The sequence below is a fragment of the Lampris incognitus genome, chromosome 14 (assembly GCF_029633865.1).
Source record: "Lampris incognitus isolate fLamInc1 chromosome 14, fLamInc1.hap2, whole genome shotgun sequence".
Classification (NCBI taxonomy): domain Eukaryota; kingdom Metazoa; phylum Chordata; class Actinopteri; order Lampriformes; family Lampridae; genus Lampris; species Lampris incognitus.
Window position 1 is genome coordinate 23,864,180 of NC_079224.1, and position 13,131 is coordinate 23,877,310.

Below are 13,131 nucleotides of genomic sequence, written 5' to 3' on the forward strand. Positions count from 1 at the left end.
GCATCTTCATGTGCTGGTAGACAGCTGTAGGCAGTAGCTGGCGTAGACGGTAGGAGCCATTGAGCCGACGCCCATTGCTCGTCTCCACGATATTGGGTGGACTCCCATAGATAATAGGAGGCTCTGGGGGTCGTCCACAGTGCAGAGCAGCCAGCGCTGAGCCCTTCCACACAACATGCTTGCAGCTCTTGTTGGTACGCAGGAGGTTCTGCCTGCCGGCTCCCAGGATGCTGTGGAGACCAGGCACGCTGGCAGGAACCTCTTTCTCCAGCAGTGGACATACTCTAGAACACACTTGGAGTAGGTGGTCTGGGCTGATGTGCCTGTGCAACTTCACCTTGTTAATGTTGTCGATGCCACTGGCCAGGGTCTTGAGCTCGGGGGTGCTCATGCTGTCTCCTACCGGCGGAGGACTTGGAGGGCTATCGCGACGCCGCTCGTCTTCCCATGCTACTCGCCGGATTCTCCCTTTTCCTTCAACCTCTCGCCCCAGCGTCGCTTTAAAGTCATACTCGCGTGCCTCAACCTTCCTGATTGCTTCAGCTAGTGTTTTGGGTTCTGCCCCCAGGACTTCATACGCGATGTTTTGGTTCTTCAGCCCGCGCAGAAAGGCTTCTGCAGCGTAGGCCTCCTGCAGTGTAACACCAACCTGCGGGTATGCCAGTGTGACAAGTCTCCTCACTTCCTCGCCAAACTCATAGAGGGTCATCTCTCTGGCCTGCTTAACCTCGCTGAGTTTACGGCGCGCAGTTCCCTCAGGCAGCTCTTTACCGTAGCGGCGGCGTAACTGGGTGATGAGCGCGTGGTAGTCATCTTTTATCGGAGCCGGCTGCGCGATGACAAAAGACATGGCGTTGTCCCTCAGTCGGAGATACAAGGCGTCCAAACAGGTCTCGTCGGTCCAGCCCCTCTTTCTCGCCATCCGTTCGAATGGTCCAACGAAACTATCCCAGTCGCCCTTACCATCAAAAGTGGCGAGAAGCTTGATGTCATTTTCGTGTCCTCGGTCGGGACCTTGTGAGCTTCGGTTGCCGCTCCGACTTTGAAGGTCTCCTGTCTGGCTCTGTTGACCTCTAGAGGAACCTGCCTGCCCTCCAACGCTGTCATCCAGCAGGTTTCAGCCGCCGTTGCTGTTCAGGGACATTTGGCCACCCTGCATCCCGTCGGGGGGTGGTACTGCAGTCGCTCCATTTTTTCCACCATGACCGATCAGAGTGCTGGTAAGTGGTGCGGGCTCACTGGGTCCATTTCCTGTATAGCGCAGGGCTGCTTGGGCCGCTTTGCTGCTCGGCCTGGCTGGCGTCTCCTCGTTGCGCCGGTCGCTCAAGTTAGCCACTGCGGCCATAGCTGCTGGCAACAGGTGATCAGTGCCGTCTCGCTGTCTGGCCCCTGGGTTCTCCCGGGCCGGGATGAACTGCGAGAGTAGGCTCATGTCTTGCACCGTTCTGCTAGTTCGTTCTCCGAGCACAGCCCCTGCCGACCCTACACCACTATCGCTTTGAGGGCTACTAGGAGAAACCCCTTGCTTCACTACTTGAGCGATGGGCGACAAACCGGGAGGCTCACCTTGGATATCTGAACGATGACGGGCCCAATCGGTGCGCTGAATGGGAGGTGTGGGGGGACGAGATCGCTTAGCCACCGCTTCCGCTAGTCCATCGATACGCGCTGTGAGGGCCTCCATCTGCATCTCTATCTGGCGTTGCATCTTAACCTGGGTCTGGCGTTCCATGTTTTCCATCTGGCGTTGCATCTGAACCTGGGTCTGGTTCATGGTTTCCATCTGCGCCAGGAGGAGCTTCATCCAGGCGTGCTCTCCGGGGTCTTCTGTCCCCACACCAGCACCATCCAGACTCAACTCAGACTGTTCTTTTACATTTTCTTTGTCCTGTGACATTTTTATTTTTCCACTGATTTACGTGACTACTGAAGAAATTACAGTGCTTCACAAAATGGCTGACTCACTCAGTTGCTGGCTAGCTATAGCGATGCCGCCAAAAAGCTGCTAAATGCTGCTTTGAAATGCTGCAGAATGTCAATGCTAATTAGCTAGCGCCATTGGACGTCCTTTTGTGCACTTTCAGGGTGAAACTCGGTGAAACAATATCCTCACAGTGTGAATGGCGTTGAGAAACTAATGAGTCTTTTTATTCACTTTTTCGTTTGGGTTCCACTTCATAAAGAAATTTCTTATTCACTTTTTTCGTTGGGGTTCTACTTCACGAAGAAGTTCAAAATGGCTTCTTGCTAGCTGGGTTAGCTCACAGTGTGCAGGCTGAATTATGCCGCCATGTGACCGGGGCAGGATCCTCCGGTGTTGAGATTATGGCGAATCCCAACCTTTTATCCCACTTCTGACACCACTTGTCGCGGTTTTTCTATAGCCCGGGTAACTATGGATGGAGGCGGGGACTTTTAGGTGCGACAAACCGGGCTTCACCACCGTTAGCTAGATAGCTGCGCCAATGCTAGGGCTAGCCTGCTAGTTAGCTAGTTAGCCGTGTGCTAATGGGTTAGCAAGCTCACCTTGGGACCAGGGCTGGTGATGGAACAGGACGGCTGAGCTCTAGGCGGGGCGGGAGATGGATGGCTGCTCTCCGGGGTGCGTGTCTCTCTCTCTCTCTGTACTCTGGCTCCGGTGTGACCGGGTGAATGTCTCTCTCAGTCTCTCTGGGGAAGCTCTCGGGGGTAGTCAGCTAGCTACAGGTACCGAGGCAGTCTGCTGCTAACACTACCACTGCTAGCCACCGTATCTACTGTCTAGCCCAGGATACGCTAGGTTTCCCTGCTCTATCCCACGCTAAGGTGACAGTCTACGATATGGTTACTAAACAGTTCTGGCGCTTTGTCTCTCCCGCGGTGTCTAATATAGTTGCGTCTGTGACAGCGCGAGCTAACCTGTGATTGGTCCTCTAGCTGCACGAGCCCAGTGCAACATTCCAAGTACATCCCCAGGCATTTCCCACTACAATATGACATACCGGTACCGTCTGGGTGGGCAAATTCTAGTTGTGATTTTTTTATACCTATACATCCCTAGTTTATGTTTTGATATGCTAGACCTCTCAGACTGGTAGCTTTTTTAGTGGTTATCGCCTGATGAAGTAAACCACCCCTGAAAGTAAACTGCATTTTTGTCGCTGGTACCTATCCTGGTTTAGGCTCATGGTCAAGACACTTTTCAGTGTTTTATAATATTGTGTTTGGTAACATTTTAAAGGGTGCTTTCTAAGCTTTCATTCAAGCCCACTGGTGAAGCTCTATGATAAACATAGTATAGGTCACTGGAAGGCAGAAAGTACAACAGAGCTGTCAAGCTACACAAGCTTGTTTACGAAGCACTGATGGGGCTTGCCTGGAAAGGCTTTCTTCTGTGGCTTAAAGACCAACATCCAACAGAGGTTTTCCACCTTGAAGAAGCCCTGAATAACATCGACAACTTCCATTGTGACTTCCGTCAGGCAAGACTCAAACAACTTCTTGAGAATGTTTCAATCAACCACACCATGGAACTGTTGCAGGTCTGCCTAGACTCCCTCCGAACCCAGCATGGTCCTTCAGCCTTTTGCATGTCATACGTTGATATGACAGAGATTATGTTGGGCCTCATTCGAGCTTCCAGAGAAGGCAACTGGATGTTGCATCTTGCATGCATCTGAGAGATGATCCCTTGGTGTTTTGCTTATGACAAGCTCAACTACGCTCACTAACTGTCCTACTACAATGCCAAGATAACGCAACTGCCTGTGGAACACCCTGAAGTGCATCCCCACTTTCTGCAGGGAGGCTTCTCTGTCCAAATTGGCAGCCAAAATCCTTTTGGGCGAATTCCTGTTGATCAGACCATCGAGGAGACAGTAAACAAGGACATGCAAACACCTGGAGGAACAAAAAGCTTCAGCCTCAAGCCTGCAGCTGTCTCCAAGTACTACTTAACATCATAGTACCGCAGTGCCTACCTGAGGCAACTGAGGGAGATGGTGGGTAGAGGAGATTCTCAGCTCAATCACCCGGGCTTACAACTGCCCTGGATCAAAAGAGATGAGGCTGATGTACAGTCCATTGTTGATATCCTGGAAAACTGCTGGGTGAATCTGCTGAGTCCAGACCAATATGAGTTTGTCAACTTGTCAAGTGCCACTGTTGCCCCGCCAGATGTGGCCAATGACCTGCTTGAGGCCCAAAAGATAGGAGAGGAAGCACATCAAGCCTTCAAACATGAACGTCTTGAGACAACACCACCAATTACACAGTTCCATGACAAGATGGAAAAAAAAGAAGCTGAAAACATTCTCAGAGATTCAAAAGAAACCACGCAGCAAAGGGCAAGCCAAGGAAGTAGTTCTTAAGGCAGATAGGAATCTGTTTGGCCACATGGTTCTGGTGGCCCAGAGCCGAGAGCTACATATGAGTGATGTGTTAGCTCATCCCCTGGGACCACTGCCATGGGCCCTAGCTAATGGGGATGGATCTCTCCGTAAGACTAACAAGGCAGCTCTGGCCAGAGAGTTGGAAAAGACTGTTGCCCCAGCAGAAGTCATTCCAGAACCATCAACAATTATCATCGATGGAATGAGCTTGGTGAAAAAGATGAAAGGGAATGACAAGACATTTGCACAGCTGGCAGAATCAACACTAGCTAGGGTCCTACATGAAGGTGCCAAGAGTGAACGCATTGATGTGGTCTTTGATGTTTACAAAGACATGTCAATCAAAGATGCAGAAAGGGTAAACAGAGGTGCAGACTTGGGGATCCAGTTCAGGAGTATTGTTTCTGGCCACAACATCCAGCAGTGGAGAAAACTACTCTGCAGTGCTGCCAGCAAAACCAGTCTAATCAAGTTCTTGGTTGAAGAATGGAAAGCACCCATGCACAGACAAAAGCTAAAAGACAAGACCTTAGATGTTACCTGTGAAGAGGTCTGCTTCAAAATCAGCAAGAACAAGTGGGAGGAAGTAACACAGCTCAAATCCTCTCAGGAGGAGGCTGACACCTGCATGCTATTGCATGCTCGTCAAGCGGCGGAGTCTGGCTACAAGGCTGTGATCATCACAGCTGATGACACAGATGATCTGGTGCTGACTCTAGGTTTGAGTAAAGACATCCCATGCCAAGTATACCAAAAATGTGGCACACAGAGCCGGACAAGGTTCCTGGACATCACCAAACTCTCCCAGTCACTTGGAGATAGTGTTGATGGTGCCTTGATTGGTATGCATGTATTCACCGGCTGCGACACTGTTAGCCCATTTGCAGGAGGTGGGAAAGTGAGCACCCTCAAACAGATGTCAGACAGGACATACCAAGAAGCCTTCCTTGAACTTGGCCATGCTTGGGATGTGTCTGATGAGCTCTTCAAGAAGCTGCAGGAAATCACGTGCCACATGTATGTACCCCTCCACACACACTACAGATGTCAACGTGCTTCGGTACCAACTTTTCTGCACCAAATGTGGGGAGGTAGAGTCTAGTCAACTTCCAACATGGAAGGATTGCCTATTAATGCATTCTCTTCGTGCCAACTATCAGGCTGCAATCTGGAAATGGTCTCTTCAAGCCCAGCCATCTGTACCAAGCCCCAAGGACCATGGATGGACCACAGACGATGAGGAGCCGCTTGAGATCCAGTGGATGCGTGGTTCTCCAGCACCAGATGCTGTCTTGCAGCTGATGTCCTGCAAGTGTGTGAGGTCGTGCCAGCTACCAGAGTGCACATGCCTCAACAACGGCCTGAAGTCCTGTGTAAATTACAAACTTGTTCCAACCAATGCAGTGAGTAAGTGCCTGTTGCACAGCTGACGAACTCAGATGTGGATGACAGTGATGTTGATGATGTTGAACTGTAGTCACAGATGGCATGGTGTCTCAGGAAGGGTAGATTAAATTGTCTTAATATTGTTCTGAAAGACTGGACACATTTTGAATACTGTTGTTCATATACGTACATCTTAACAAATTAAACTACTTTTGACAAACTTTACCTGGCATACTTCCCTCACATACCTGTGGAAACAAAAATAGTCATATATTGTACTTACCTACCTTATTTACCTTTTATAGCCTACCTGTGAAAACAACATGGTTATACACGTACCTACCTTACTTACCTTTTATAACCTACCTGTGGAAACAACATGGTTATACACTTACCTACCTTTCTTACCTTTTACAGCCTACCTGTGGAAACAACATAGTTATACACCTATTACCTTACTTACCTTTTATAGCCTACCTGTGGAAACAACATGGTTATACACTTACCTACCTTACTTACCTGCTATAGGTGTGGCCAAAAATGTTCATACATTTACACTTACTTGGCAAGGCATACTTAAAGAGCTATGGAAACACAATTTTACATTTACCTAACAAACCTATGAAGACAACTTGAGAAATTTCAGCCAGAGTCATCCCTCTTATTTTAGGCCTGAAATCACATCTAACAATGAAATAGTATGGATATAGTATACATTTCCTAAATCCTTGGAGTCCTGTGAGTATTCCACTTTTTGTCTTTTGTGTCTCTGATGTTCCCTGATACCACGGAGCTTAAATAAAGTGTATAGTCTAGGCGAAAATTGTAGAAAAATTTGTGTTTTTGATGGTTTGAAGAGCTCTAGTGAACTATATGTTTATCAGAGAGCTTCAGCAGTGGGCTTAAATGAAAGCTTAGAGAGCACCCTTTAAAATGATACCAAACACAATATTATAAAACATTGAAAAGTGTCTTGACCATGAGCCTAAACCAGGATATGCACCTGCGGCAAAAATGCAGTTTACTTTAGGGGGTGGTTTACTACATGAGGTGATAACCACTAAAAAGCTACCAGTCTGAGAGGTCTTTCATATCAAAACATAAACTAGGGATGTATAGGAATAAAAAAATCCCAACTAGAATTTGCCCACCCAGATGGTACCAGCATCCGGTCTGGCCCATGGACTATAGTGACGCCCAATCAAGCCGAAGGTAACAAAGGGATTCGAACCGATGATCCCCGTGTTGTTAAGCAGCGGAATAGACCGCCAAGCTACCCGGACGTCAATGAATTCTTTAAAGAAAAAAAGTCAAGCTATTCATCAAGAAACAGAAATGTGTGAGTTTCTCAAACTTTCATATACAATATCAGAGCTTGCCAGTAGTTGGAGTCATATGGTTACTCTATTTCATGGGAAGGGGCTTTTAATGTTATTTATTAAATTTTCCTGAGAAGCATAACTTGATTGAATTATGGAAAAAAAACTTTTTACATTTTCTCTGTCAGTTAAATCAGCCACCAATACATAGTGATCTGGATCTCTATTTGGCTTTATTAAAATATATTTATTAGACTCATGGCACAGTGAAGTCACTTTTGTTGGTTTCAATGCACATCTTTCGAAATATTCAAAAATACCTCAGAAAAGTAACGGTCAAACAAATGGCACATAACAAATGACTACATTCATGATCTGGAAAACACAACTGTTTTGATTGGGTTATACAAATAAAATTGACTTGACTTGATGTGGCAGGAAATAACTGAAAAGCTGAGGTAGTTAGACTTTGGAGAAGAACTAAATTTTAACTCAAACTCTTACTCCACGCAGACAGAGCTATATCTTGTAATAAAATCCAATTCTCCTTAAAAAAAGGGGGGAGGGATAAAGCATTCATTAAAAAGTACCAAATTGAATTACAACCTCCAGTCAGTGTCTTTACAGGCTCTGGAATTGAATCTTCTCTACCATTGCAAGCCACTGTGAAACATATCCTATGCTTCAGGTCATCACAGAATAATCAGGTACAAGTTTAGGGTTACTCTATGAGCCAAACACATGTTCCAGTTAAGGGCTAGGGAGAGACACAACACCAAAGTGGAGATTGGCTATTGCTAGTGCCAGGACCAGGAAATCAAGATAATGCCATGGTGTGTCTAAGTTTCAGCAGCATGGTTTGCTCCCTGTCTCCAGATCCTCACCTGGAGGTTCTGTTTGGGGAAGCAGCCCCTTTCCCTTTGCTTCAGGGCAACAGACCACTCCCTCTTCTTCCTCCTCTTCTTCCTCTTCTTGCTGCTTGGCCCTCTGTCTCCAGCGACTAATTTGCTTCTGCACCTGTAATTTGCTGGTGAAGAAGATACTCCGCCAGCCCACATCCATGGCCAGGGCTGAGACCTCAGGTGAAATGGTGTCACAGCAGCGCCGCACTGTCTGCTGCCAAAATGCCTCTGACCCACACAGCTGTCAGGATACATTATAAATCAACGTATATCACAATCATGTGAGTGTATTGTGTAATAGCAAGATGCAGGCTGCCCTCGGCAGTGTTTCCCTTCCTTGGACATGTTCTGCTGGGCTAATGCTGTTTCCACCTCCACCGCACTCACCTTCCAGAACCTTCGTGAGGTCCGTCCGAGTTGCCTCACATCCTCCAGCTCTAGGTGGGCTAATATGCGGAGCAGCAAGGGGTCGGGCAGGCGCTCCAGGTAATCATAATGGCCTTGACACAAAGCCAGGGTGTACTGCCTGATCCGGTTACCAAAGACCATACTGACCTGACCTAGGGGAAGCCAGGATGACGGAGTGTCATAATCCATCTGTTTCGTGTGTTAATTTGGAAACCCCTATCCACCATGGAGTAAAGTTTTATTAGTTAATTTAGTTTATTAGAAGTTAAACTTTTTATTGCCATGCCAATCAAAGGAATTTGTTTGTATTCACATAGATAGAAAATATACAAAACATGAGCAAAGACTTATGGTCAGGCAGCGATCTGTACATATGGTCCTAAACCTAACTGTCACCCATTAGAAATGAGAACAGCCAAATTCAGATTCAGATTCAGACAACTTTATTTATCCCAGAAGGGCAATTCAGTTTTACAATCTACCCAGACCATACACAAAACTCACAGACAAGTGGCGATCATCAGTATGTCAGAGACAATAGACAGATCAGCACATGGGCAAGAGATGCATACTGTCACCCTTGTCTAGCCTTGCATGCAGACTCACACGAGGACCAGGCGAAGGATAAACACCAACTTGTGTTTACTCAAAGCACATCTTTTTAATGGTGCTTTCACCTTGGGTAACCCCTTCTGCTTTCATTTATTAGTGCTTAATCTGTTACTTATGGGTTCTGTCTGTTTATGTTAAGTCAGTTTAATTTTGAATCATGTCATTCTATTTTATTACTGTCTTCTTTTGTTTTATCAATGTTAAATTTTTCTATATTCTTTTAATTTACTTTGTTTTATCATTATATTCTTTTCATCTGTGCACTTTCATTTAATGTAAAGCACATTGCATTCCATTTTAATGTATGAAATGTACTCTATAAATAACATTTGATTGATTTACTGGTGGATTGACATAATCTAAAGATATTATGCTACGTTTTTTAAAGTATAACATAAAAACATACATTAACATGGGGCTGCTCTAGAGAACCTATACTGCACATTACTTTTACAGCTACAATGGAGTGACCTGAAGCTTCAACTCCTTTCAAAAGGACCATGTGTTTAAAGAGGGAGTATGCCTCTGCCAATTATGAACGGAGAACCACTCATACAGTACCCTCCAGTGAAGTTGACAGATGATAGCATTTTCCATGATCCTGCTGTAATGCCCTCTGTGGAGCCACATGATAATAGACAAGCCCATGGCCACTGAGACCGCTCTGGCTATCTAGATCACAGTCATGAATGGCTGCAATGCATCTATCTATATGAGCAATATGATCCAGAAAAGGCCGGTGTGGGTGCAGGTCTTTGTTCCAGCCAAGCAGTTACACACCTGATTCTATTTGTCAACCAATAGTCTTTGCTAAGGACCTTGATTTGTAGAATCGGGTGTGTAACTGCTTGGTTGGAACAAAGACCAGCACCCACACTGGCCCTTTCTATAGCATGTTGCCCATCCCGGATCTATAATATCAGGCTCGAACTATTTGTAACTGTGAGGCTGAGAATAGGGATTAGTTACTTTGTAATTGATCGTCATCCAGGTAGTCCTGGTGGGACTGCTTCAGCTCTCCAGGCTTTGTGTTCCTGCCGTCATGCCTCAGAGATATCTTCCACCACCTCCAGGTCACCTAGAGATTCAACATCCACAGGGATGTGACAACTCATTAATAACCAACGAATGGTTAGCAAAATTTTAACAATAAGGCATTGTAAAATACAGTTTTCCTCTTCAATGCATTTTAGTTTATAGCTTAGTTATGTGACAAAAGTACTTTATTAAATTGTTCACAGATCTTCCAGATAGTTTATTTTTTGGTATGAAGAAAATGTAGGTTGCTGTAGTAAAAAGTACACACACATCTGTTTTATACTAGATTTCTACTGAATTTACTTTTGCGATGGAGGGAAATGAGATGGACAGAAGGAAACCGAGACGGACAGAAGGAAACCTTTGAATGAATTTTTTGTTTGTTTTTATCTATGTGACAAGTGACAAATTGTGCAAATGTGAGTGCCATTCAACATTACAGAAGAAATTATATACGTGTGTGTGTGTGTGTGTGTGTATATATATATATATATATATATATATAGTTAAGGTCAAAATTATGAGCCCCCTTTATGAAATCAAACAAAACCCTTAACTTTTCCATGGAAATTACCATAACCAAAAGTGTTTATAGTTTAATTGCTTCCAAAAGAACAAAGACAAAATCTCCACTAAGCTTGATTAGGATATTTTACTGATGCACTGAATTGAAACAAGAAAAAACAAAAATGACAAGGCGAAAATTACTAGCCCTCTGACAATAGTCAATAGTGTAACCTTTCTGACTCACAACTGACAACAACCTCTTATGGTAGTTCCTAACTAGGTTGGCACATGTCTCTTGAGGGATCTTAGCCCATTCTTCCATGGCAAATTGTTCCAGCTCATCCAGATTGTGTGGTTTTCAAGCATGGACATTAACCTTGAGCTCCTGCCACAGATTCTCTCAATAGGATTGAGATCTGGGCTGTGAGAGGGCCACTCCAGCACCTTGATTTTGGTGTCCTTCAAAAAGTTTTGGACCAACTTGGATGTATGCTTCAGGTCATTGTCTTGCTGGAAGACCCAGCAGCAACCTAAAGCTAGACTGGCAGCAGATTTCTTGACATTATCCTTCAAAATGTCAACATAATCTTCTCTCTTCATGATCCCATGAACCCGAACAAGGTTCCCTGTGCCTGAAGCAGCAAAACAGCCCCACAGCATTATGCTCCTACCACCAAGTTTAACTGTGGCAACTGTGTTTTTAGGGTTGAAGGCCTCTCCCTTCCTTCACCAAACAAAAGCCACATTCATGTGCCCAAACAGCTCAAGTTTAGTCTTATCAGACCAAAGGACAGACTTCCAAAACTCATGCCCATGTTTCAAATGTTCATGGGCAAACTTCAGTCTGGCTTTGATGTGCCACTGTGCGAGCAATGGAGTTTTTCTTAGATGATGACCTCGAAGCCCACCACAATGAAGAGCCCTCACAACAGTCTTCCTTGAAACATCAAGTCCAGAAGTCAGTTCAGCAACAATCATGTTGGCAGAGATCCGGGGATTGCTGTTGACATCTCTGACTATTTTCCTCACCAAACTTTTTGAAATCTTGCACTTTCGACCATGCCCAGGTTTGTTTCTAACAGAATTTGTCTCCTTGTGCTTTGCAATGATGCAATATACAGCTGTTCTAGACACTGGGAAACACTTGGAAATGGAAGTATAGCCTTCCCCCTTAAGATGAGCATCCACTATCTTCTTTCTGAGTTCCAGACTGATTTCTTTACTTTTTGGCATGATGAAATTACGTCTTACCAAGAATTTAAGAGTAGTTCCTCTCAATCAAGTGTTCAAGTGCCACTAGCCCTGTTCATTGGAGTCCCTTATGTAAAGTTCAGTGCTGATTGGTTGCTCAGGTGTGGTTTGAAAGCTGATCGACTGCTCATCTGTGTTTTGAAAGCAAAAAAATCACACGGGGGCTAATAATTTTGACCACTTCAATTTTCACTACATTTGGTATAAAGCAAACCTGAAGATTTTTTTTACATCCCAAAATGTACCAAATAGGGGCCTTAACTTTGATGAATGTTTTACTATGTAACGTTTTATGAATGATGCAAACATTGGGATGTTCCATAGTTCCTTGGGGGCTAATAATTTTGACCTTAACTGTATATATATATATATATATACGTGTGTGTGTGTGTATGTGTATATATAATCCAGTTAGTACAGCTGATGGTTGCTTATAGCATGAAACGGGCTTGGACTGTCTCATAGAGCATTTACTTGACTAACTGGTTTCTTTTATTCCTTATTTGTTGAGCACTTTCCCTACCGTTGAGTGTTTCTTTTAACAAAGTTTATATATATATATATATATATATATAAAGAGAGAGAGAGAGAGAGAGAGAGAGAGAGAGAGAGAGAGAGAGAGAGAGAGAGAGAGAGAGAGAGAGAGAGAGACAGACAGACAGACAGACAGACAGACAGACAGACAGACAGAGACAGACAGACAGACAGACAGACAGACAGACAGACAGAGACAGACAGACTTTCTCCGTCGTATCTGCAATTCAGAGATATTTACTCGCAACATTCTACAGGAAATTCTCTCGGTCTTTCGCGCTTAAGTGTGAAAGAAGAAAAGAAATAAATATGTTCACACTAATATTGCCGTAGACATGAGACAATATGTGACACGAGGCTAGGACATTTTCACAGATCGCATTTTCACATAAGTTTATCATTAGTAATAATCGTAATAAAAATGTCTACGCGATCCTCATAAAATAGCCAAATAAAAAAATGCAACCAGCCAAAGTTATCTCGCTTGGAGCGCTAACGTTATCGGTGACGTTTGCTAACCTTGTTAAGCTAACTTAACCCGGCTACTCAGTAAATGCACATTAGGTTTAAGACGACAATTAATGCAGCGTTAAATTGTATGCATTATACGAATTGTTATAAGTAACCTAAACACTTACATATGATTTGGTGATAGCTAAATGGTAAAAATCCTTATCTGGGGAAAGGCCTTGCCCACTGATTTCAAATAACACGTCTGGCAAAGGTAGCGCCATGTTGAAAAGTTTGTCCTGTGCGTCGTCATGACAACAAGCATCTCCCGCGTCACCGGACGGCCCTCTTCTC

General features: G+C 44.6%; 1 protein-coding gene across 1 annotated transcript; it reads right to left on the reverse strand.

The window, feature by feature from the left end:
• Positions 1 to 7,730: 7,730 nt before the first annotated feature.
• fbxo36b (F-box protein 36b) lies at positions 7,731 to 13,061 on the reverse strand. Its single transcript, XM_056293713.1, has 4 exons — positions 12,966 to 13,061; positions 9,967 to 10,075; positions 8,365 to 8,537; positions 7,731 to 8,218 (listed from the first exon to the last, which is right to left on the reverse strand). Exons 1-4 carry the CDS (start codon positions 13,059 to 13,061, stop codon positions 7,922 to 7,924), a joined length of 675 nt encoding a protein of 224 aa, XP_056149688.1. The 3' UTR covers positions 7,731 to 7,921.
• Between the last annotated feature and the right edge of the window lie 70 nt (positions 13,062 to 13,131).